Genomic DNA, 26819 nt, shown 5'->3' on the forward strand with positions numbered 1-26819 from the left:
CTAACATTTTTCTCCTATCGTATAAGTCCATGTCAGCAAATTTGCAATTTGACAGAATTATACGATAGGGGGCTAATTGAATAACGAAAGAATAATTTAGGAGTAAAATTAAAGTTTATTAAAGTGTAGGTGTCTATTATACATTGAGCGTAAGGTTTGGGAGTATTTTGAAATTTTATCTAAACCCTAGCCTTACCATTACTGTGCTGCAACTATCTTTGCTCGACGCCATCCATCGGGTATGTTCCTCTCTCTCTCTCTCTCCCCTCGCCGTTCTCTCTCTGCCTCTCTCATGCCCCCTCCTCCGTCCCTCTCTCTATGCACCTGGGTTTTAATAATTGAGATCTACAGCAGACCCACAACGCAGAAGCTCTAGCATCGCTGCTGCTGCGACGCTCTCACACCGCTTGACGCCATCAGGTATCTCTCTCTCACGCTCGCGAACGTCCCCTCTATATTTCTCTCTTTGTTTTTCCCCCATATATTGCTGATTTTGGGTTTTGGGAAAAGGGATGGCGAAACCTCAATTGACATCCATGACTGTGTTTCTATGTCGGGTACATTTGTTTATTCACTTGAATACCCTGCGTTTTTTTGAATTGTATGCTATAGAGAATAATTACTAAATCGTGGGTAGTTTAGGACACGGTATATGATCTTTGAGCACTCTGTTCTCAAGGGTTTGTACTTTGTACACTCAGTTCATATTCAATGGTAAATCCTAGGTGAAACTCAGAAACAAAGAACAATAAAGATACTTACCAAAAAAAAAAAAAAAGAACAATAAAAATAGATTCAACTAATTGCATATGAGTGTGGCAATTTTGTATCCCTAACACTCTCCAATTAATGTTGTTGTCTTTCTTACTGTGGAGACATAAAATACAAATTGCATAGCATTTGTTTTGCTTGTGGAATGTTCTAAGGCAGAGAGCTTCAAAACATATTGGCCGTGGATGGCGATGAGGTGAACATTTCAAAATGCATTTTAGTTTTTTTTACAATTTCAAGTTTCAGCTATGAGTTCTGGTTTAAATTACATTTCGATTTTTATGTTTCAGTTCGGGTATTTCCAGTTATCTAGTTTCGCTTCAGCATTTTTTTCTTGAAAAACAGTTGAAAGGGAATCATCAATCTCAATTATTTATGCGACAAACAGAGTCCCGTGTCCAATTGTTTTTGATAAACTTTAAAAGGGGATACAGCTCGGATATGAAAAAAGTGTGTGCCATGGCGCTGAGGTGAGGTGAGGGGTATGCACCTCAGATATAGGACCTTAAGCGCATATCACAAAGGCGAGGTCAAGGCGCTGAGGTGCAAGCTTTACCGCAAGGCGCTGAGGCGCGCACCTTGTGGTTCCCCAGTCTATTAAGCCAAAAAAAACAATCTCAACCCTTCGTCTATGATGCATACAGCTTGTGGGTGATGCACTGAATAATTTCCTTGAGACCTCTAGGAATGAGATCGATTGACAGAAGTCACACAACAGCAGCGTTACAGCAGACCCAGCTTCTTCTTCCTCCTTCTCGAGACTTGATTGACACAACAGAGAACAGACCCAGCTTCGCCTTCTTCGTCTTCTTCTCTCACATCTCTTCTTCTTCTTCTTCTCTCACGTCTCTATTTCTTCTTCTTCTTCTTCTTCTTCTTCTCTCAGCATTTTACAAGTTACAACAGAGACTACAGAGAATGGTATTTTTTTTTTACCTGCTTATATATATTGCAAATTTTGTTTCCAGCTCTCTGTTTACAGTGTAGGGTATTTTTTTCTATTTGTTCATTTTAGATGACATCTAAAAATAATAATAAAAACGACCCTGGTTGCAAGTATTGCAAAAGGTTTCATCCACAAAATTCTACCAAGTTGAAATGTAATTTTTGTTTAGCGTTTGGTGGTTCCGTTTAACTATTAAAATATTATGTTTTATGACATTTGAAAGTTTTTATAAGTGTTTGTTTGTGTTGAAAACTTGTTCTAATAAATTGTGCCTTGCTACCAAGCAACAAAAAAAATAAAAAAAATTGTGCTTCGAGTCAATAAAGTGTGTGCCTTGCCTTGCGCTAAAGCTCTAGGGGACCTTGGCGCCTCAGCGTACCTTTCGCCATTTAAAACACTGGATAAGCCAAGAACTCATGGGTCTCGAGTGACCTCCTGGTTATGTTATACGGAGTATATTGTTTCATTTCTACATAGCTTTTAATTGGTGTGTGATATGAAATGAGGTCATACTTTGACTCTAGCGATTTGACTGTTGATCTCATGTACCTAACCTGGTTTCTTCTTTGGCTTATTGAACTGTCGATGTTTTACCTTTGTTCATTAGATAAATCTTTTTAAAAAAGTAAGAATATGGGATGTTGGGCTAATAAGCAAACAAAGCTATTCCAGTTTGACATCGTGTTCATTTAGTTAAAAGCCCGTTTGAGAGGACATAAACAAACCAAACTTAAACATTTTGTGGAACCAGTTAAGTTTTCAATCCAAGTTTGGACATGCAACTATTTGGCTCGTTTATCACGTGATTTTTAAAAAATTCGAACTACTCGCGTTCGGTTTGTAACCGCCTTGATTAAAGCTCGTTGGAGATCGGCTCGCTTAATGAAGAAGCCAAGCTTAAACATGTTAAGAGTTTTGAATGATTCATTGTTCGGCTCCTTTGAAAGCCTGTTTTATGTGGTTTAATGCTTAGTTGCATGAAGCGGGAGCGCGGAAGCGGGCAAATATAGAAGCTCCCGAAGTTGGGAGCGGGATAGGAGCGTATAATATATAAGATTTTTTTTTACATAAAAAATTATTTTGGGCTAGACATGTACTAGTACCAAATAAGTCTACTTGGCCCAAAAAAAGTCCATCATATGAGAGAAAAAGGAGGCATAGGCCCATAAAAGCCTTAGTTAGTGGGCTGCTGTAATACCTTCAAATACAAAACAGGAGTATAAAAAAAAGAAAAAAAACAACTACTCTGTAAGGCCATCTACAGTGGTATAATAAAAAAAAGATAACCAAAAGTTGACACATCACAATGGTTACTTCTAGTCCATAATCAAAATAAGGGTCCACTTAAGAGGTTGTTAAGCTTAACAACATTGAGTTTCGCAATGGTCACTTCTAGTCCATAACCAAAATAAGGGTTCACTACAATTTTACTCTCTCTCCTCCTCTGTTTTCTATCATTCACTTCTTTCCATTTACGTTTTTTTTTGGTAAAAATATATCGATTTCTTCTATTAATTTTGGGGAAAAATCGGTGATTTTCTTCCCTCTTATTATGAATTTTTTTGGGGAAAAAAAGTAGAAACGGGAAAGAAGAGTGAAATACCTTAATTCGGCGATGATGGGTTGAATTGTAGATGATCGAGAAATATGAGCTTCACTTTTTAAGGGAAAGAAAAAGAAATAATATGTGGATAAAGTGATGAAGATATAGAGTAGGCGAAGAAGGGAATAAAAAAATAACAATTGAAACACGCGTATATATAAATTTTGAAACTAGTTAATTTATGTGGTTTGCAGTCCACAAATTTTGATTATTGAGAAATATTGTTAGTTTTGATTATCCAAAGTCTAAAATTTGATTATTTCTAAGAATGTTGCTAAGTTTAATTATACTATTGTTAATCATCTTTTATACTAACATTATTAACTTTAAAAATAATTGACTTTTAATTGTATCACTGTGGATGACCTAAGTTGCTATACAGCTGTACGCTTGTAACTATTAATATTCTAATTTCTAGTAAAAAAAAAAAGTTGACAGCTGTACTCATCTTTGTTACATGGAATAACAAAACCCTAAAACGAATATTGTTCAGATATTGCAGCAGCCGCAGCTCTTCGTCGACGATAGGAATCGCAGCAGCAGTCGTCCAGGTCTCTCTCGTCCTCCTCCTCCTCCTTCTTCTTCTTTCGATCTGCAGCTGCGGCTGCCCCTGTTCTTGCTCCGATCGACTGATTCTCTGGTCTTCTTCCCAGACGCTCCAAGCTTGGTTAGGATCGCGCTCCCGTGTAGTAGGACTCGCGCTCCCATCACGAATCTGACTTTGGAGCGCAAATCCGCGCTCCTGTGTTGGGAGCGACACCAAGTTGGACGAATCCTGCTACTAAGGTTTAATGGCCTAAGATGCAATACACATTAGCCTTTATGGCAATATGGCTAATGCTGTACTATGAAATGTTTACCTTCATTGGTTGACATTGTAGCCCTCAACTATGTTACTTCAACTCGGGTATAAGTGTCGTGGGTGTGCATCCAATTGTAGGATTCATACTATTTTCATCTCAAGAACATGGGACACTGGACACGGCAAAACATTACTACTCCCAAGTAAAATTCTTTGAATTACGAAATAAGACTTCTCGGTGAATGTCCGCTACTGATTCTAGAGTGTCAAGTGTCGATACATGTTCGTTATACATTTAGAAGACTTCATGGGACTTAGCCCTCCAAATGATGTTGCATACTTGCATGTAATTTCTAGTAAGTATTGATTGTCATTGTTTACAATCTGGTGAAACAATTGAGATATTATTGGCATTACTTTCTTTAGCGAGGAGGATTTTATATGAACAAAGTTGCACACCTCCAAATATATTTCATCTTACCAAGTTACCAACAAATATACCATATAAGTTCTGAGGATTTTTTTTATCCCAATCAGGTAAACTAGACTGTGGACCTAATAATCATTGAGTAAGCTTTCCAACAAAGGGGGTGATGGCTTCTTTGTTCAAGGTAAACACTGTTGGCTATCCCGATTCTTCATTTATTAGTTTAATCTCCTTTCATTTGTGTAGTACACTGCATGCGTTTTGGGTTCGGTGAAATGTATGGATGTTATATGTATGTTTCAATATTACTTATCTGACGTGTTTTTGTGATCTTTCAACTTATCGTGGTTTTGTTCTTGCTGCTTAATACTACTGACTGGCCGCATATATAGAGCGAGCCCATATAAGTTTCTCCATGTTTTGGTAGTTCTTAGCAATTAGAATATACAAAGTTCATAGGGATCATTTGTTTGCCAGGAGATAAACAAAGAGATATAGATTCCATGGGGATATAATACCCCTCAGCCTCGGATATAGGTCAGCATATCCACAACTTGAGATAAAAGAAGAGATATAGAATCGATGGGATCCATATATTTCAGCCTTACAATCACTTTTTGAGTTTGTTTGCCTCTAGTCTCATTGCTAAAGTGTGTGTGCAACACAACCATGCACCAACAACCATACCGTAGGAGCTATATTTACTGCATGATGCTCTGCTGAACCCATTAACTTCCTGGTACTGCCCAACTTTTGTAAGTTTTGGAATCTTATGATAGTGCCTAGAATGTACAAAAACCTTGCTACTTTTTCCTCCAAAATTGAATGTTCTGAATCTCCCAACCCCATGGTTCTAAGAAGGTGATACAACCTTGTTCACAGCAGTTGACATCGAAATCCCTCACCAGCCTATTGAAATGCTCTACTTGAGCTTGGTATGAATTGGGACCCTAGTTATGAACCTAGTATTTTGAAACACTTTCTAAGGCAGCATGCGAAACCACAATGTACTCGTTGCATGCATAACTGATTGATCCAACTAGGTATTGGTGTAATATATACTCAAACAATTTCCTTTTATCGCGTTCTTTGATCAAATCTGTCCAACCATATTCCGTGCAACAACCAGAACACAATTACCAAATTCATTTGCTACGGACCTTTTGTGAGCAAATTTAACTAAGGGCATGATAATCAGGTATACAGAGTATGATAACTATTTTGTACACCATACACAGCTCTTCATGACATGGCAACATCGATTGCAAAGCAAATGATGAACCATCAATATCCTTGTAAGTTGTAACTGTTAAAGGTGGAAAACTATGATTAACATTTGATATTTGTGAAACCTATACATAGAATTGCATAATATGCGACCTTCTTTTGTGAGCAAATTTAACTAAGGGCATGATAATCAGGTATATGGAGTATGATAACTATTTTGTACACTATACACAGCTCTTCATGATATAGCAACATCAATTGCAAAGCAAATAATGAACCATCAATGTCCTTGTAACTGTTAGAGGTGGAAAACTATGATTAACGTTTGATATTTGTGAAACCTATACATAGTATTGCATGATATGCGTAAATGAGTGGAAGTACCTACAGTACATAACCATTTGTACGACAGATAACATAATATGCCAAAGAAAAGCTGAGAAGGGAGGAATATGAATAGGAAGTCAAGTGTGAAATATGCAACGAAGAAGCAAAAATGGGGTAAAAGCTGGCCCTGCATGGATTTAGGGAGATGAGTGTGAAAATTTTGCACGGAACATTAATCTACTAGAATTAGGGAATCTGTTCGTGAATTGACAAAGAAGCAATTTTAATATGGAGAGAATTCGGATCCAGATAAAACCACCAACAGAAGATGTTGGATTGTGGGTTACCGATGCTAGCAGCTGCATATCACGTCAGAGATGAAGTCTGAATCACCTTCTCTACTAGGTCAAGTCTCTCTCTCTCTCTCTCTCTCTCTCTCTCTCTCTCTCTCTCTCTCTCTCTCTCTCTCTCTCTCTCTCTCTCTCTCTCTCTCTCTCTCTCTCTCCCCCCAAGTGCGGAGCCAAAACATTGGGTAGAAGAGCTAGGAACGTGTGTAGGGTTTCTTGGATTGGGGCTTTATATAGAGCAACATCAAAACAAACATGTTGCTCATTATCCCTCTCGTATCTCTGATCCCGTACGATATTTGGATAATAGTCCCTTGGGATTTTTTCTCTTGCGTACATTGCTGCACCAAGTGCAGGATAAAACAGACTCATGTCATTTCATCTCCAAACTTGCTCTGAAATCCTCCAAACCAACAAGTCCTTGGCACATACCCCCTGAAAACATGAGATCATGTTCTTTTCGTATAGAAATCAATGACTTGTTTTGGCTATTTGCATGTTTCCAATGCTACTTGTCTTGTTTTGAACAGTAAAAATTCACAATTGCTGATATGTGGCATGTTTAAATGCTGATTAGATTATTCAAAGGAGGCAACGCTGCAGTTTTTTGTTGTAATGACAATGTATGTTTGATATGTTCTCTCTTTCTATATATCTCATTCTTTGTTGTTAGGATCCGAGCAAGCTTTCACCATATCGGGACAGAAGGTTTCCCGGAACACAAGAAGAATTTGAACATGCACTCCAGACAGCAACTACTGTTTATGTTGGAAATATGTCCTTTTATACTACAGAAGAGCAAGTTTATGAGCTGTTCTCTCGAGCTGGAGAAATTAAAAAGATAATCATGGGTTTAGACAAGAACACGAAAACTCCTTGTGGCTTCTGTTTTGTCTTGTAAGAACCAAGTCTTATCTGTTACTGTTAATTAATTGCAAGTGCTTGGGAGCTGGGAATAGATATTTTCCAGATCCAAATTGGGTTATATGTCCTTATATTCCTTGCTGCTCTTCTCTTCATCTTTCTGATTGATTATTTTGCCTTTGCAATAAATTATGTAGTTGGCCCTATATCAGTGACAATTTGTTAAATATGGAACTTAAAGGCAGCCTTTCATTTCTTGGGTGCAACCAGCTGAACACAATTGAATACATTAGTTTGTTGTTGTGTTAGCACAGATTAAGTTTATTGGACTCTCTTGTAGTTCTGGAGATTCTTTGCTGGGGTTGGATGCAAGACAGGTAGTTTTGAGTTGAAGTCGTATACTAGAGGGCTTTAGCGGGTAATGGAAGGTAAAATTTCCAGTGGAAGGGCATTGCTTTTGGCTGTGCCAAAGTTGCATTTTCTGTTTGTGTAATGCTGCCCGTAAGAAAATTTTCATCATTCTTTATCTTATTCTAAGATGCCAATTTATTGATGAGTGGTGTTGTCTTTGGATGAGGTGTCTGTAGACATCTTCTTACTCATTGCAAGGTAGCGTATGCTATCTGCAGTTTGGTTTTGATATGCACTTGGTTTTTTAGAGGGACATTGCAGGAATTTTGCTTGGTTTGGTTTTGGGTGGGTGGGGCGCAGAGTTGTAGGTAAAGAAGGATGGTCTGGTTGTTAGCTTCTTTACAGTTGACATGGTTGTTATTGAGAGAATGCAACGACGTGTATTTCTAGGGGTTGATGAGTCTATTAATGTTTATTTGGTAATCATAAGAGCTCCTTTTCGGGTGTTTTTTGAATTTTCGGTAGACATGGTCACTTTTTCCTAGCTTGGATAAAAATGTTGACATTGTTTTGTTCTTCTAGTTTTGCGTAGTTAACTGTTTGTTTTTTGATTTTTTGTTTTGTTAAGGTTATGAGATCTTAGCCTTTGTATATGGTTCACATCCACTTCTCATGTGTTTTAATACAATTATTTGTCAAACAAGACATTTATCTTTTTCCCAACCTGCCTAGATTCCAAATTTAGTTAATGCTGGTGCCTAGTTTGGCTGTGCCTTGCTTCACATTCTGGAGTTGGAATTCTAATTGTATGTCTGCTCTATATTGCAATGTCACAAACTCATAGAGTTTGGCATTCAGGAGTTTCATTTGACTTTGGGTGCACAAACCTTGATTCATTGTTATTTCCGTCCTTTCCCTATCACAGATTGTTACCATTTCTCTGCTAGTTGTAGTAACTATTCAGCATAACTACACATAACAGTCAAACCATGCACTTATCAGGTACTACTCAAGAGAGGACGCTGAAGATGCTGTGAAATATATAAGTGGGACAATTCTAGATGATCGTCCTATTAGAGTTGATTTTGATTGGGGATTTCAAGAGGGAAGGCAGTGGGGCCGTGGTCGAAGTGGTGGACAGGTGATATGGCTGCTATTGAACACTCAAATGTTTTTCCATGTATATGAATTGGTATATGACATCTCTTCTTGTTCAGGTCCGAGATGAATATCGCACCGATTATGATCCTGATATCCTTTAAACATTGGAAGAAATAGTTATATACTTTCTTTCTTGGTATTGATACATTTGTTGTGAGACTGCTGGTTCCCCGAAAACTATCGCGGTATCAGGAGCTCAATTGATTTTTGCACTTGTTGAATTGTTATTTATATGCTTGATTTGCCTCCTTTATAGTACATTAACCCCTGGTAAGAGACTGCAGTGACTGATTCACATTGAGACTGGAGTGTGCCAGGCAGGTGTGCTTTCGTTTGTAATCTTTGTCAAGTTGAACATTCCAAAGCATGGAGTCTACCAATTTGCTTTGCAGTCTTTTATCCTTTATAACACTAAGGTATAATATATTGTGAGTTTACCAATATAATTTATGAACCTTGGTACTTTAGGATGGTGTCCTGCCTTTTTTGAACATACCTGCCGGATATCTGTCTTACGATAGAAATGTGGTTCTGTATTATTCAGTTAAAACGCTACTCATGTTTTCTTTTGATCTCCTGTGCCTGTGTACAACATGAACCCTCACTGGTTGTGGAGTGTCAATGTATCATGTGCTTGGTCTTTCCCATATCCTTCATGTAAGAACTCTAGAGAAGAAGGTATGTGCAATCACAGTGTCAGGGACTGAAAGGTAATATGAATCCTGTTCTGATATTATCTTGTTGATAACCAATAAGAAATTTGCAGCACGTGCTTCTTCTAGCCTCTAGGTCATGTTACTTTGTTTAGGTGTCCATTGTTATCTGTTTATCAATTCCTTCCAGTGAACTCATGTATGGATGTTTATGCTGCTGCAATCATGATAACTTGTGAAAAATATTCTATGTTCTTTTCCTTTTGTCTTGCACTTTTGGAGTATATCTCTTAGTTTGAGAACAAGGCTTGTATCTTTTTCCTTTGTCTTGAACGTGTTAAGTTGCAAAAATGGTGAGCAAATTATGTTTTGTTGCCTTGGTTGATGTGGATTTAATCACCAACTGGTATGGATATTCAATTTCCTTAATCAATAGAACGTAGAGGTGGTTATGGAAAATTGGTTCAGAAAGAGTTGGAAGCACAAAGGCAGCTGGTAGATTATGGTACTGGCTCATTGGGCGATTATGGTACTGGCTCATTGGGCTCTTTCCAGCCTGTTATGCCATCCCACTGTAAGTTTGGAAGCAATTTTATTTAAAGATTTCTCATTTCAAGAGTTATAACTAGTCCAGTGATAACATTCTTATTAACAAAGTTGAGGAATTGCTTTCAAGTTTTTGGTTCCTTTGATTTCTTCTAGCACAGAGTAACATTTTCAGTGGAAACTTTATCCTTTGCAACAGTCGTGCCTGTTTCCTTAGTTCAAAGCCTTTTCAATTATCAAAGAAATACAGATACACGTCTTGTATGGGTTCGTAGTTGTCCAACTTCTTAAATATAATGCGTGTCTGCATTTCTTTAGCTTTTAGGTAATACTTCATAACATATGAATACTAAGTAGTATTCTTAGTTTTCTATTTTGTTGACATGGTAAAACAAGGCCCTTAATTTGATTCTTGAATTAGCAAGGATCACAATGTTTTTGGCTTAACTGGTCTTTGTCTCTTATGATATATTACATAATTTTGTCTATTATTGCCCAACGGCTGACCATAACTTCTGCAGATGGTAGACATGGTGGAAACCATGGTCAAGGGGGCTTTAATCGGCATGGTCGAGAGCATAATCGAGGTATTATGATCATAGATTTCTGTTCCCTGCACAAGTCTGTCTTCTTACATCTACAGATATGTCACTGCTTTTCTTTACTTTCTGGTTATTAGATTACCATCGGAAGCGCCATAGGGAAGATGATCACCGGGGGCCGCCTATATCAAAGAGAAGTTCTGATCATGAATCCAGGAGAAACCCTGATCCTGACTCGAGACCGGTAACTTCTTAGTGGTTTAAGTCTAGGCCTTGGTTTTAATTCTCTTGGTTTTATTACAGTATCTTACGGCATAACTACTTTTTCTGAAATGCCTTCTGCAAAAGTCATGTTTCTCAACCTTAGCATGTGCAACGTGCACGCCGTGTTTCGGTGAATGGTGCATACACCTTTGCAATTCATGAAAATGTGGTAATTGAAATGATTCCAGTCTAATAAGAGAAGTCAAACCCTCAGATTCACAATTTTCCATTTGAATGGTTAGGGTGCAATTGCAATAAACCCGAGGACACAGACAATTCCAAACAGATCATGCACACACTTTAATGGGGCGCACCTCGGGTTCCACCAATATGATCCGAACCGCTCATGTTTCTTAAAATAATTGTTTAAAAGTACTTGTAGAAAATCAACTCGATAGGATATCGGTAAGGTTTTTTCAAAAATCGCAGGGCGAATCAGTACAAAAAGCCTTTACTGATCTTTTATCAAGTTGAATTTTAATAGGAACTCTTAAAAAATTATTTTAAAAATAATGAGTGGTTTGGATCATATTGGTGGGACCCAAGGTGAGCCCCATAAAAGTATATGTGCAAGTAGCACGGCTCGTGCAATTGGGTTGGGATTATGGGGAGAAACAAAAATAGAAAACAGATTGGTGGCTTTTCGATTTTATATTTTCAAGAGCGGTTTTAGGGATATATTTCCTAGTGACATAATTAAAAATTGCTTTGATGGAACAGGAGAAGAATCCTCGTTTCCGTGAGAGTGGAGACTCTGATGATGATGATGAAGACGTTCGTAAGAGACGGTCTTAGCTGATTTTAATTGCGGTTTGAAGATCTGTGAAGTAATTGCCTCTGCGTTTCGCACCTATGGTATAACAAATCCTGTTCAGATATAGTAGTAGGGTTGCATAGGTTGCAATCTTGCTGCTAGAAAAGAGGAAAATTTTCATTATATGCCTTGCTGCTGAATCATGCTACTACAAGTGATGAGATTTTACTCTTTCATACGGGACTGCTGGAAAATTATTGGGTAGTTTCGGGGCACTGCAATGTGATGTCTCAATGCATTTAATGCTATACATTCTTGTGGAGTTCGCAATTATATGTTGTAGGGCATTGGGGCACTATGTGATGGTGACCCAAGAGCATTGAATCAAGAACTCACTTTTGCTTCTTAAATTCCTCTGATGCCTTGTTCAATTGTATAAAAGTTGGGATCTGTAACTCAATATCCCTTCTCCCAATTATGGCATATGCATAGAAATTTCTTTGAATCAACTACTGTTCTAAGATTCTTCTGCATCACTGTTGCTATAGATTTTGAATGAAGGAAGCTTATGAGCAAAGAAATTGAATCGGTTTCTAGGTCTATCTTTTCTGATGCCTTTCAGCTTTGATTTGGGGTCAAGTTTCACAATATAATACTAGTATTCTTGTAGTTTCTTGAGTTTTAAGGGGTTATCATTTTAACGATGAAACTTTCTGAGTGCAATCACATTGTGCATTCATTGTGAAAGGTTAAGTTTGTCTTCAATCCTACTCTGTCTATATTACCATTGATTGGGCACAACATGATCGCTATTAATATATGAACTACTGTACTGGCTATTGCGGTACAACGGATTGGTGATACAGCTGTAGTTGGTACATAGTTTAACTATATTACTTAAAGTGATCATGTTAAGCCCAAACAAGCCCTAGGGAAAATGATGATAGTCACAGAACGTTTTGTTACTGCCTATGTGTTACTCCAAATAACAAATGCTGGGGATGTGCGCATGTAGGTTAATTTTGGCGGGTTATAAGACAGATTTTGAATCTACTCGTACTTGGCTGGTGTTTTAAGATGTTTTGAACTGTGGATCAAGACAGGTTGGGTGGTGAGAAATTCAAAAAGAGGGGAAAAAAAAACTTAAAATGAGATCATAAAAAAAATGACCGCACGAGATTTATTAACAAGGGTCATTTAAACAAGAGCAATGAACAAAGCCCCTTTGATAAGTTATTTCTACTACTTAATCTTGATGAGTTACCAATAGATGAATAGATAGAATTAAATGCAATATAAATCTCATTAGCGGTTTGGCAGCGTCTGCTCCAGATCTTTGGAACTAGATCTGGGCCATGAGTGGTTCGGCGGCGGCGATGGCGGCGTCTGTGGCAGGTTCAACCCTTTAGTCTGCGGCAGCATGAGCTCAAGTTGGTGCGATTGGTCGTCTCGAGAGTTGCTCTTCCCATACCCTGCCTCTTCCCTTAGTCTCTCCACCCATCTTCACGAGTGTGATTGATGGGTCCGACTTCGGCGTTTGGTTCCATGCGGCTTTTTGTTTCTTGTTGTTTTGTTTTGTTATTTTTGTTTGTTGTTTCTTGTATTTCCGGACCAGTAGTGTCCGTTTTTATTGTACTATTTTCTTATATATAATATTTGGTTGGTCAAAAATAAATAAAATCTCATTAATCAATTTATACTTCAACACACCATTACTTAGCTCGAGTCCCGATTCTAGTCATGTACATGTTCTTTTGAAGTAAAAACCGATTAGTCGTGGCTTAAAGCTAATGACATGATCTGTGTGAAATAGGATACGTACGTTGTCCTCGTGGATGTTCAATAACTTATTCAAGTTAAACATGGATATGTGTTTTGGTGGTACTGAATTAGCAGCAAATCCGGCCATTAAATCTACCAAGCTCAAAGATATTTTGGCTTCAAAGCTCAGAGCTTTGAACAAGTCTAAGAAATGCAGAAGTTAACAACTCAAATGTACACAAGTTTGATAATGTGTCAAAAATGTCACATTACCAACTGTTGATTGGGATAAAAAAAAAATTGGAAAATTGGCAACTATATGCTAAAATCATTTTTAAACGAAATTCTTAGAGGAAATGATGGACGCTGGAATTTTTTCGTTTCAAGCTAAAATACCCACTATTATAACTTGTGATTCAAAAATGTCATACCATGTCAGCTGAATGGACTTTCGATTTAAAATTATGATCATGTATCATTACGCGATTGTCACACCCCTTGTTTGTTTGTTATTGTCATAGTCAGAAATCGAGTTGGCAAGATTGCGATGACCAAGAACCAGCAAACCAAAAATAGTTTGTATACGTTGTGAACAGTCATAGAGGTCGTCCAACCTATTGCCCCAAATCTTCTTTCTCCAGCTAAAAGTATCAAATTCGGGAATTAACCAAGTAGTTGGCTAAGGGAAGACCTGGTCATTGTCCATTTTTAGCCCTTGTTCATCTCCTTCCATTCAAATCAACCGAAATCGGAGGAACCCTTCTCTAAATTTATGGAGTCTTTTGTGGTTTACAAAGAACTCCCGGAATTGTGGTGCTAAAATTAGCAACCTTTCGTCAACAACCGTTGAAATTACCCTCCATATATCACCCTCCCTTCCCTACATCCATGACTCCTATAAGCAGCCTTGGGCCTTTCCAAGGTAGTCTAGCATGGCTTTCCTCTCTCCAAAAACAAAGGCCTTAGGCTGCTTCCTTCTATTCTCCCTCTTCCTCTCTTCCTTCTCAAACAAAGCCGCGGCAACTGATGTTGCCCCGGAGATTGACGATCTTCCCCCTCAATTCGAATACGAAATCGAACTTCACATCACCTTCGCCAATGCGAGGCTAAAGAAAGCATACAAGGCCTTCCAGTCATGGAAACAAGCAATTTACTCTGACCCATTTAACATGACCAGCAATTGGGTCGGAGCCGATGTTTGTTCCTACAACGGCGTGTTTTGTACCCCGGCTTTGGATGACCCTACAGCTACCGTTGTTGCTGGGGTCGATCTTAACCACGGTGACATAGCTGGCAGCCTACCGTCTGAACTCGGCCTTTTGACAGATGTTGCTTTGTTCCACATTAACTCGAATAGGTTTTGTGGCGTCATTCCTGATACCATCAGCAATCTTACGCTTATCAGCGAATTTGATGTCAGCAACAATCGATTCGTCGGTCCATTCCCAAAGGTTGTTTTAGGGCTACCGAATTTAAGGTACCTTGATCTAAGGTACAACGAGTTCGACGGTCCATTGCCTCCGCAACTCTTTGAGAAACCCATAGATGCCTTGTTTGTGAACAACAACCGTTTCACTTCCACAATCCCCGATACCATAGGAAAGTCTTCAGCATCCGTGGTGGTGTTCGCTAACAACGGTTTTAGCGGTTGCATCCCTAAGAGCATTGGGAACATGTCAAACTTAGACGAGATCATTTTCATGAACAATGACATGGGCGGTTGCATACCCGAGGAACTCGGGTCCCTTCGACAGGTGACCCTCATTAATCTGGCTTACAACGACTTCGTCGGGGTCTTACCGAAAGGCTTAGGAAGGCTAGAGAGCATTCAAGTATTGGATTTCGCAGGAAATGAGCTGACAGGAGCGATTCCCGACACCGTTTGCTCCTTGCCAAGCTTGAAAAATTTTACGTTTGCCGACAATTATTTCAAGAGAGTAGGACAGACATGCTATTCGCATTCGAAGGACGTTGTGGTGGATGATAAAATGAATTGTTTGGATGATAAGTCAAAACAAAAATCTAAGGATGCTTGTTCAGCTGTGGCGAATAAGCCTGTTGATTGCAGCAAAAAGTGTAGGGGGGATGGTGATGAGCCCAGCCCAACTATGCCAAATCATAGGCCAAAACCACCACCAAACCACCACCACCACCACACACCGTCCACCCCAAAACCTCATCATCCTCCAAAACCCACCCCATCGTCGCCAATTAACACCCCAAAACCACAACCTCCGCCGACAACAACTCCTCCTAAACCACAGCCTCCGCCGACAACTACAACTCCAAAACCCACGCCATCGCCACCAATTACTACCCCATCAACACCGAAACCTAACCCACCACCATCCCCGAAGCCAACCCTACCACCTACATCTAGGCCTACCAGTCCCACACCAACTTCCGAACCGCCTAAGGCTTCCATTCCACCTCCTACAGTCAAACCACCGACCATAACCCCATCTAGCCCTCCACTCAAAACCACCACACCTCCACAACCACCTAAGACTAATTTCCCACCTCCTTCCATTCCCAAGCCACCGCCTCCCTCACCTAACCCATCTTTGGTTCCGACTCCAACACCGATTTTGACCCCTCCAAGGCCAAGTCCGGTGCCAAATCCAACTCCTAATAATCCATCCAAACCAACTCCTCCATCACAAACGCTTCCACCAACACCAGTTAAGTCCTCACCACCACCATCACCGGTTAAGTCCTCACCACCTCCAGCTTTTTCACCTCAACCATCTCCTGAACCGGTCAAACTAACTCCACCACCCAACGTATTCCAATCACCCCCACCACATGTGCACTCTCCTCCACCCCCAGTTCAATCCCCACCCCCAATCGTTCACTCTCCTCCACCCCCGGTTCAATCCCCACCCTCAATCGTTCACTCTCCCCCACCCCTGGTTCAATCCCCACCACCACCCGTCCACTCTCCTCCACCACCGGTTCAATCCCCACCACCACCCGTCCACTCTCCTCCACCCCCAGTTCAATATTCACCACCTCCAGCACCAGTTCAATCGCCGCCACCACCCGTCCACTCTCCTCCACCACCGGTTCAATCCCCACCACCACCCGTTCACTCTCCTCCACCCCCAGTTCAATATTCACCACCTCCAGCACCAGTTCAATCGCCACCACCACCCGTCCACTCTCCTCCACCACCGGTTCAATCCCCACCACCACCCATCCACTCTCCTCCACCACCGATTCAATCCCCACCCCCACCGGTTCACTCTCCACCACCACCAGTTCACTCCCCACCACCTCCAGTCCACTCACCCCCACCACCGACACCATCCCCACCACCTCCAGCACCTGTTCACTCCCCACCACCACCACCTGTCTTCTCTCCTCCACCACCCGCTTTCTCACCCCCACCCCCTGTTCAATCACACCCACCCCCAACACCATCCCCATCTCCCCCTCCCCCTGTCCTTCCTCCACCACCACCTCACTTCCAGGATGTGGCTCTCCCACCAAACATCGGTGCTGAGTACTCATCACCTCCTCCGCCTATGTTCCCAGGCTACTAAGAAGCAGAACACCACCACATCTTTCTATTATCCTCGCCATTTTCAGTTTCAAAGAACAATTGTACAATCTCACGTTGTAAGCTTGAGCTCCTTGGCAAGGAAGATTGGTTGTTAATCTGATATGCACTAATATTTAGAAGGAACAAACTTCCATCATTTGTTATTTCTAGTTCTGAATTCTTCAGTTTATCTGTTAATTGTCTACTGTTTTATTGAATTATCAAATTGTGAGCCGATTTAGCAACAGCAGTTTGAGGGCCAGCTGAATCCTAGTTTCATACAAGTGCAAGGGTTCCATATTTAGTAGCAACCAAAAAAAAAAAAGAGGAGGGCAGTGGAATTGACCCCATGATTATTCGAAGTGTGCGCGTAAGCTAGTCCGGACACTGAGTTATGAAAAAATAAAATACTCTCTCCATCCAATATTCTAGTCTTTTTTGGAAATTTCATGTTATTTTTCAATTGATTGTATCTTGTACTCTTTTCTTTGAACGGCAAAGAAGACTTTATTAATTATAGCAAAATTATAAGAAGTAAAATTACAGTGATTAAAGTATAGGAAGACATGACATTATAACGAACAAAACGCATCCCAATTGACACACAATCCGCCCTCTAAATTATATCTTACAATCTACAATCTTTTAGGTGATTTTAAAAACGTTGTTTAAAAAAATTGATTAAGACCTATCAAACAAGAATTCATATTGCATATAAGAAAGTATTACCAATTGAGGAACATAACTAATTTTTATCCGATTAGAATAGAACAATGGACAAAAAAAATGGAAACAGAGGGAGTAAAATGCAAGATGTTGGCTTAGTGATCACCCTCTCGATCTCAGGTTTCAAACCTCCTAAGTGATATCAATTCTGATGGGCTTGCTCATACGAAACTTTTGTTTCGATTTTAATCGGACTCTCATTAGTAAATAGTGAACTTGATACTCGAAAATCAGTTGAGGTGCATCTTAGACCACACATGCTTGAGTTATGAACAAAAATGTACTAACAGCCCCTTTGGATAATTTTCTTTAGCAAAAAAACGGATTACGCTTTCTAACCAAATCTCTATCATTTTTTTATGAGAAACAAAATATGCCTTGCATTTACACATACTCTTCATCATTTTTCACATATTTGATGAGATTCTCCTTTCTACCATTCTTTTTCTATCAATCTTGTTCACTTCCATCTATTAGGCAAATGATTATATGCCAATAATTTAAAACATGTTCGGATATTAATAAATATCTCAAGATCAAAAACAAATCGTGCGCATCTAAAGTATTTTTAGATGGTTCGGTTTGAAAACCAACTTTGGACGGTCAAAATTAAAAACAAATCTTAACTATTGATTGCGTGAATGGTGGCTGTGATGGTGGCGTTCCGTGTGTTAGAATCACGAGGAACTTAAGCGTCAACGTCTGATAAGCTATTTGTAACGACGACGTTTATAGACGACTTTAGCTTTGATTGAAACACACGTCGGTTCAACCAGATCGGTTTTCTCTGGTTCGTCGTCGTCTCTCTCTCACACTAGTTAACACAAGAGAAGATCAAACATCAGGAATCGAAAATCGATCTCTTGTATTTCGAAGAGAAAAGCTTCAGAATCAGACGCACATTTCTTAGTACTTGCAATACAGGAGGTCATAATTTCCTTTGTGTTGTTTCAATGGAGGAGGATAAATCGTCCGAGTCGATAAAGGAAGAGAAGGAAAAGCCCGAAGAAGAGCAACCAACGGCGGCGGCGGCAGCACCGCCTTCGGGCGGAGGCGGCGGATGGGGCGGTTGGGGTTTCACTCCGCTGTCCGTTTTCTCAGATCTCCAGAAGGCCGCCGCTGTCGCCGCCGAAGAGATCTCTCGCAATGTAATAACTTCCTTTATCTCGAAATGCTTTTGGATTTTATTTCTTCTTTTACCTAGGGTTTATTTGGCCGCGGTGAGAATGTAGGATTTGGAGAGTGGATTGTGTTTCATTTTCTTAGGTTTAGTCCGTTGAGAGTGCGAAATAGCTCGGCTGTCATTAATTCAACCACGTCTTCGAAAATCCGAGAGTAATCCGACATGCCACTAAATGCTAGAGTTATGCGTTTGTTCCTCGTTTTTCTTTTGGTTTTATCAGTGACTGTATTACGGGAGAAATTACATGGTTGTAGTCTCGAAAGAAAAAAAAATCATATGGTTTGATACTGCTAATGCATCTTGAGTTTTCCCCCCCTTCTTTTACGAGGGTTTATTTGGTTGCCGAGAAAATGTAAGATTTGAAGAGTGGATAGTGTTTCATTTACTAGGTTTAGTCCGCTCAGATTGCAAAATAGCTTGGCTATTATTAATTCAACCATGTCTTCGAAAATTGGATAGTAAACCGACAAGTCACAAAATCCTTGCTGCAAAAAATAAAGCACCCGTTCACCATATTTCATACCAAATCTATTTTATTTCCCCAAGAAAAATTTGGGAAAATACTGTCCAAAAGCTACAAAGAGAACGAATTTCCAACACTAACACAAATTCAGAAAGTACCATATCTCCAATTCTTCACGAGAGAGCAACAGTGCGGCTGTATAGAATCCAAACAGAGACAAGGAGTCGACCCCACTTCAGAATGCAGTTATATACAAACAGGGATAGTAAGACAATGAAGAACGTATATTTTGGTGGAATATTAAGCAACAGGCATGGAGGTAGAAAGAACCAAGTATGTCAGATATTGGAGCCCGTCCTGAATTTTGCCCACGCCTGTGGTTCAATCAGAAAGAGGATTCTCGGAGAACGAATCGGCTTTTTCATGAATGGATTTCTGTGGAAGAACTTCTTGCGACTCAGCACTAGCATCTTTTATGGCTGCTACATAAGCTTCAGCTACATCACCATATTTCATACCAAATGTATTTAGCTGATAATTCTGTGATGTGCTTTCATTGTTGGTGGACTGACGAAATTAAGGTGGATTCAACTGATAATTCTGTGAACTAGCTTACATAATTTGAATATGTTTATGTTTCTGTATGTAATCATCGTAGTGATCTGTGAACCGATGTTTTTGCATGCTGACAGTTCTAGATCCTTCAATAATTTCAGTTAGTAAGAGAATATATCGAAATTGTTGGATTTTATCTTGTCATTTCTCTAATGGGGAGTCCTTGGTCCCTCCAAAACCGGGGAGGCAATTAATAAACATGGTTTTATATTGTCCTAATGTCATTTACCTAATCATTCAGTGCTATATTGTGTGATATCCTTTGTACATATCTTGCAATCTTGTTGAGCTAGTGTTTCATTGAATCAGGCTGCTGAGGTTGCTAAGACTGCAGCAAAGAGCATTGCAGATTTGCAGAATGTGGCTGAAGAGTCAGAATCTTCTAAGGAGGGTGATGGGGAAGAGTTTGCAGTTGAAGAAGAAGATGAAGATGAGCATGACAAGCAGCGTAAGGCTGCTTTGGATAAATTAGAGAAGGCTAGTGGGGATACAATCCTTGGGCAGGCATGTAGCTCAATTTAAGCTATCTTGTGTTTCTTGTCTTGTATTTAGAGTGCTTTATTTACTTAGTCATATAACTGCCGGATAAGTTAGTGTATGGAAAGTTATGGACCATGCATTGTCCAACTTTTACCTATGTCTCTCTAGCCTATAGGGGATGATTTTGTCTTAAAGACGGTCAGTGTTATCTACTCAACCTTAATGAAGACCACCCCTTAGCTAGTGGTGGTCTCAACCCACTGGAAGGGTGATCTACATTCTTTTTTTTTAGCTTGCATTAAGTGCTGTGCAGCCCTAAGATCTCTCTCTCTCTCTCGGTTAACACACAAGGCACTGGTGATACCTTCACTCTGTTATTTGTGCTGTGCAGCCCTAAGATCTCTCTTCACTCTGTTATTTGTGCTGTGCAGCCCTAAGATCTCTCTCTCTCTCTCTCTCTCTCTCTCTCTCTCTCTCTCTCTCTCTCTCTCTCTCTCAGTTAACACACAAGGCACTGGTGATACCTTCACTCTGTTATTTTGGCTCTTATTACTAATGTGATTGTCTGTATACGCCATCCGGTGGTCACTGACTAATTGTTTGTATGATGGTCATGATTCACATGGGCTATAGCTGAGAAATGTTAGGGGGATAGATTTTGTAAGGAGTTGCTTCACTGCGTTTTATGCATCAGCTTTACTTATGTATGATCTTGATTGCTGACTTTTACGGTTGAGCTTTGCAGTCCTGCTAACTTTTCATTTTGCAGGGTTTGAAGGTTCTTGATACTTCTGTGGAGAATTTTGCTTCAGGAGCATGGCAGGCGTTAGGAAGTGCTTGGAGAGGGGGTTCCAATTTGGTTAACAAGTATGACTCCGTTTCAAGTCATCTCTGTAAGATGTGTTCTTTTTTATTAACAATCGGATCAGAAAGTATTGTCCAAAGAGGGATCAGGGAAGGTAATCTTGATGGCTAGATACCTGTTAGAATGCCATTATACTATCAGGGGGTAACAGGCAGGGACTTTAGTGGGCTATGCTGCCGTTCCCAACATTACGATTAAAGGTATTGCCTCAAGCTTGGACTGCCATTGGGCCTTAAAAAAAATCCCAATCCCGGTTCTTGGAGGAACTACACCACCCAGGATCCAATCTAACCTAAAAGTTGCCAAATATTGTAAGGGAAAAAAATTTATTCTGCTACTTAGCATGACTAACCTTGTGGCCCAATTGGCTTGAACACTTACTACACCTAAGAGGATTGGAGTTGGAATATTCTTTGTAAGCACAATTTTGGTCCTTACATTGATATTTTACATTTTTTAACCACGAAAATGCAAATATAATATATAGACTAAGTAACTGACGACCCTTTGCTTCTGGATTTATTACAGTGAGCCCCCAAAATATGGGAATAGTACTGGTAGTAACGTAAACAAAATAGTTGTGAATAAAATTACTTTATTTTGTACACATTTGCCAGTATTTAATTAAAATTTTATTATTTTTGAGGAACAGTTACTGAAACAAAGTTTATGGGGTGAAGACAATTACTTTATTTTGCACAAAATTTCCTGTATTTAAGTAATTCTACATAGTAAGTTGCCCATGAGTTGCTGCATTTGAGGCTCGGAATTTGTTGATTTGGTCTTTGTCACTTGTTTCTTTACCATTAAGGTGCTGCACATTTTTCCTCCAATGAAAGGATTTTGGTGTTTTATTTTCTTCAGGCTTGAGGATTCTGCTGTAAACCTTGCTGAATCTATTCAGCATGGGGGTTTACCTGCACCTGGTTCTCTTGCACCATCCATAATTGAGGTACTTGTGATTGTGACAATTAAAATCTTGCTTATCCATTGTTTATGCTAGTTCATTTTGCGGCCATTGTTTTACAGAGTGGAAAAGCTTTTACTGCCAAGGGAATGCAAGTTCTTGAGCTTGTAGGTAAGGAGACGATGGATCTTCTGATTACAGAAACTGGCATTCAAGTTGAGGGTAATCTGAAGGAAGGTCAACCGCGAGATCATGATGATCAAATGTTTGAAGAAGTGACGTTCGACAGGTGCTTCTACATTTACGGAGGTCCAGAACAGTTGGAGGTCTCTTTCTTTGTCTTCTGTTTGATTATATTTCATGGCAATGTCGGGTTGTGGTACTTGTAGCTTAAGCTTTTTTTTTTTTTTTTTTTCCAGGAATTGGAGGCGTTGTCCAACCACTATACTCTGCTATTTAACCGGAGAAAAACAAAGCTATCCTCTGAACAGAAGTCCGTTTATGAGGGCAACCTAAAACAGGTGCAAGAAATCTTCAGGTTTAGTTCTGAAATTGACGGAAGTGCTGTAGAGTCAGAAAAGGGAAAGAAAATTGAAACTGGTGCCGAGGACGGTGCTGATGAGATGAAGATTTTACACGACTCAAGTGTCAGCAAGGCTGCTGAAATGGCTGCTGGGTAATTTTCGCATTATTTTGAGATTTTAAATTTTGTTTTTGTATTCACACCGGCACACACAGAGGTTTGACACCCACTTACGCACTTGTTTATAAAGTTTCTTGGGAACTAAATCATTTGTGTATGCATATGAAAAGCACTAAATTAACCATTTTGTAATGACAGTTTATTTGTTTTGTATTCCTCCTGCATAGAAAGATTCATTTAAATGCAAGATACGATTAGATATATGTATTGATTTCACCTCTACAAGTATTGAATTGTAGAATACGTAGGATTTTGAAAACACTGGTCCCCTGTTTTTCTTTGTTGTATCTATCAACCCACCTGAATCATGACTGAGGCTTGAAACTTGTACATGGCACCAAATTCACAATGCAGTACTTACTATTTCTTGGAATTTTGCAGCTTTGCAAATGCACTAGCAGGAATAGCTGCAACTGATATACTCCAGAAAACTGCTGGCAGATTGGATTCTCTCCATTCAGAGGGGGTTCATGTGTGCTGAAAATTTTGCTCTACTATAATTTTTCTCCTATTATTTTATTATCAAAGAATGTGCAACGGCATAAAGTGGGTGTAGTTGACAATAAAATTTATATGCTTGTCTACGCAGAGGCTCTCAGAGATATGCTGTTCTGCTGTGTCTCAGCTTCTGATGCTTGCAAAATCCATCACTTCTAATGCAAACAAAGCCCAGGATGAAGATGTTGATGAGAATATCGTGCATATGGATTGGCCTGAGGATTCTATTGAGAAAGCAAAGATAATCAGAACAAGGGCACAATCAATGACTGGTAATGTGGAAGCAGTATGCAACAGTTTCATCACTGGTATGTTTGCCCAGCATTACTTCTTTCTTGGTTTTAATATGTAACCATATTGATCCGGAACTTAATGAATGAAGTGTTTTCTGCTAGTGTCAAAAAATGTTCAACTTTAGTGTGTTATACACCAATGGTTAGATGGTCCTATCTTCTGACTTACTTGACCTTAGTGCTGAGTTTATGTTTATCATTCTTTCATACTTGAATATGCATTGTTGGGCCAGCTAACTTAAATTTAATTTCTAATTTCTTATCACCAAAACAGCTTGTTTTTCGGGTGCCTTTGTTTGGGACTTCTACTTTACGTAATCATCTAAAATTTGATGATAATTGAGTGTCTCGCTTATCCTTTGCCTCAGATTTTTTGTCAATTTGCCTTTTATCTACTGAATCTGAGCCTGACCATATCGGGTTGACAAAAAAAAGAAAAAACTGACCATATCAGTAATACTACTAGCTTCGCTTAGTATTTCATAGGTTGTGTTTGGAAGGAGTGATACATTGCAGCCATGCATCTAATGTATAGAGTGGTTGAGAGATAAGATGGTTCCTCATCATAGGAATTGTTTGCTTCAGATACAGAAACACATTTAGAAATATTCTTGCAGTAGATAGCTGGTGAGGTTGAGGCGGTTTGGCTCTGTTGGCTAGGGACCCTTGTTGAGTGTGCTACAACCCATTAGCAGACTTTGCTTTCTGAGACAGTACATAGTGACCTGAATTGCTTCTTCGGAAAAGAGATGAAGATGAAGATGTAACAACAGTTTGGAAGTATGATTGAATGGCCTTTCCAAGTGATTTTAAGGATGTAGCAGACTGAGGTTTGCCAAAAGCTGAAAGCAGGAAAAACTAGGACACCAAGTTTGTTGTACTTGGACTTTGCATAAACCAGAAGCTGTAATTCATCAGTTCTGGAGGTCTATTTTCAACATTATTGTTAGTGGGTACTGTCCTTTTCTGTACCGTGAGCAGAGGTCATATAAAAGGAAACGGTTTTCCTTCATTATTGGTTCTAATGTCAATGTTGTTGCTCAGGCATAGTGGATGTAGCTGAAGCTTACGCAGCAGCCATAAAAGGTGCTAGTGCTGAGTCGCAGGAACTTCTTCCACAGAAATCTATTCAGGAAAAAGCCGATTCATTCTCCGAGAATCTTCGTTCTGATCGAACCACAGCTGTGGGCAAAATTCAGGACGGGCTCCAATACCTGACATACTTAGTTATTTCTACCTCCATGCCTGTTGCTTGATATTCCACCAAAATACACGTTCTTCATTGTCTTGATGTTCCTGTTTGTATATAACTGCATTCTGAAGTGGGCTCGACTCCTGGTCTCTGTTTGGATTCTATGCAGCCGCACTGTTGCGCTCTCGTGAAGAATTGGAGATATGGTACTTTCTGAATTTGTGTTAGTGTTGGAAATTCGTTCTTTTTGTAGCTTTTGGACATTATTTTCCCGTAATTTTTCTTGTGGAAATAAAATAGATTTGGTATGAAATATGGTGAATTGGTGCTTCAACTTTTTTGCAGCAAGCGTATTGGTCCGAGTATGTTTCGGAATTAGGATACTTAGGGTACAATAAAAGACAAGATCAATGTGAAAAAGGAAGGGTTTCCAGTTGAGCATGCATTCCTATGCTCCAATATGTTGCACTGTTGCTGAGAAGAAGATATGAGTGAATATCATCCCTAGGGAACAAGACTTGAAAATGAACGGCAAGGTAAATGTGTAGTGTGTATTGATCACAGGGTTATAGATGCTTGACCGATCCTAATGAAATGTTGCATGAGTACTTCTCGTCGAGATGAAGAAATTGTAGGATACAGATCAAATAACTGGGCTCCGAGTGGGTCCCATATTGGCCACTCGCGCACTGTACATAGGACTGCTAACAAACTGAGTAGTAATTGAGCCGAGCTCGAGTTTTAGACAATTTGAGCTTGGCTCATTTATAGAGGCTTGTTTAGTAAATGAATCGGACTTGACTCAATAAGGGCTCGGCTCGGCTTTTTTGCACCCAGGTTTTCTAAAATAGTGAGATATGATGGTCTGTGGGGTCACGGCAAGTCTGAAAGTTTGGAATGTTCAACATAATTACCTGTCCAGGAAAAGTTGGATTTGAATTGTACTGCATAGTAGTAGTAGTAGTAGTAAAACTTGCTTGTTTATATGAACACGTGAACAAAATCTTTTGAATATTAAAAGATTTCTATAGAGCATGTGTGGCTTAACTTTTTTGAATACTATTAAAATATGCAGTCTGTTCGAGTAAAAATTATCTTTCTCATTTTCTAATAAACAAATAACCATAGATAGGAAGAAAAGACACATATTGCTACTTTTTTTGAGGAGTATTTCCTTTGAAAACGAAAGCACAGAGTAAAAAATAAACAAATAACCATATATGGGAAGAATGGAAACATATTGCTACTTTTTTTGAGGGGTAAATTATATATTTTACTATTTCATTTAATTAGACTTAATAAGTTGTTTGTTCATTTCATGAGTAAAAATGGTTATTGCTAATATTTTGAAGTTACTTTTAAGTAAAGGCAAAAAAAAAAAGTGTAGGCCAATAAAAAGGGAGCGATTTTTATAAAATATAAATAAAACAATTATTAATAAATTCATTTTCCTTGAAATAAGAGATCCTATTGGCATGCTTGCTGTAGTAGTCAGAATATATTCAGTATTATAACTTTATATTCTAGTTAATTTATACGATAGATTTTTTAGTAGATGTGGTGGATATAATTATTTATCATATATGTGAAATCGTAATTAGGCGACAATAATTTAGCTGAAGTAAAAGCTAGTGGTGCATGCTATAATTAAACTAATTAAAAATTAACTTTTGGAATTGTAAAACTCTAAAATTTGGTTCGAAAAGCACTCCAAATCCAGTTTCTTTGGAGTCTGTCTTAAATCGCTTTCCAAATTATAGGAAATTCCTAACAATCATTCTACAAACACACACAAACACAAAGGAGTGTGTGTGGGGCCCACCATCTTTGTGAGTGTGTGTATAAGTGTTTGTGTGTTTGTAAAATTATTGAATCCCTTGAATCCCAGAATCTACTGATAAGGATTTTTAACAAAATACTAATAGCTTCTTTTTAAAAGTTTCAATTTTCAAATATGCTTTTGCATTATACGCAATGCATGACAAGACCCTACAAACAGAAATG

At 39.1% G+C, this 26819-nt stretch overlaps 3 protein-coding genes across 8 annotated transcripts; all 3 read left to right on the forward strand.

The window, feature by feature from the left end:
• The first annotated feature begins 174 nt into the window (after positions 1 to 174).
• On the forward strand, positions 175 to 12166 carry LOC131325658 (nuclear cap-binding protein subunit 2). Of its 5 annotated transcripts, XM_058358016.1 has the most exons (11): positions 175 to 239; positions 355 to 420; positions 931 to 967; positions 4660 to 4733; positions 7124 to 7347; positions 8668 to 8806; positions 8883 to 8916; positions 9919 to 10053; positions 10547 to 10612; positions 10705 to 10811; positions 11552 to 12166. In XM_058358016.1, exons 4-11 carry the CDS (start codon positions 4716 to 4718, stop codon positions 11624 to 11626), a joined length of 798 nt encoding a protein of 265 aa, XP_058213999.1. In that variant the 5' UTR covers positions 175 to 239; positions 355 to 420; positions 931 to 967; positions 4660 to 4715; the 3' UTR covers positions 11627 to 12166. The 5 variants fall into 5 exon arrangements, with proteins under 5 accessions (XP_058213999.1, XP_058213998.1, XP_058214000.1 ...); XM_058358015.1 differs by lacking the exon at positions 931 to 967; XM_058358017.1 differs by lacking the exon at positions 175 to 239 and having other exon boundaries at positions 279 to 420; positions 10547 to 10598; positions 10703 to 10811.
• Positions 12167 to 14220: 2054 nt separating this feature from the next.
• LOC131325659 (pollen-specific leucine-rich repeat extensin-like protein 3) lies at positions 14221 to 17096 on the forward strand. Of its 2 annotated transcripts, XM_058358019.1 has the most exons (2): positions 14221 to 16289; positions 16359 to 17094. In XM_058358019.1, the coding sequence occupies exons 1-2, from the start codon at positions 14279 to 14281 to the stop codon at positions 16889 to 16891; spliced, it is 2544 nt and encodes an 847-aa protein (XP_058214002.1). In that variant the 5' UTR covers positions 14221 to 14278; the 3' UTR covers positions 16892 to 17094. The 2 variants fall into 2 exon arrangements, with proteins under 2 accessions (XP_058214002.1, XP_058214001.1); XM_058358018.1 differs by having other exon boundaries at positions 14221 to 17096.
• Positions 17097 to 18328: 1232 nt separating this feature from the next.
• LOC131326322 (uncharacterized) lies at positions 18329 to 25149 on the forward strand. The gene is made up of 9 exons (XM_058359067.1): positions 18329 to 18764; positions 20187 to 20381; positions 21127 to 21224; positions 22087 to 22174; positions 22252 to 22455; positions 22549 to 22805; positions 23214 to 23304; positions 23422 to 23638; positions 24668 to 25149. The coding sequence occupies exons 1-9, from the start codon at positions 18570 to 18572 to the stop codon at positions 24877 to 24879; spliced, it is 1557 nt and encodes a 518-aa protein (XP_058215050.1). The 5' UTR covers positions 18329 to 18569; the 3' UTR covers positions 24880 to 25149.
• The last annotated feature ends 1670 nt before the right edge of the window (positions 25150 to 26819 follow it).

Source organism: Rhododendron vialii, chromosome 5a, assembly GCF_030253575.1.
Source record: "Rhododendron vialii isolate Sample 1 chromosome 5a, ASM3025357v1".
In the NCBI taxonomy this organism is placed as follows: Eukaryota; Viridiplantae; Streptophyta; class Magnoliopsida; order Ericales; family Ericaceae; genus Rhododendron; species Rhododendron vialii.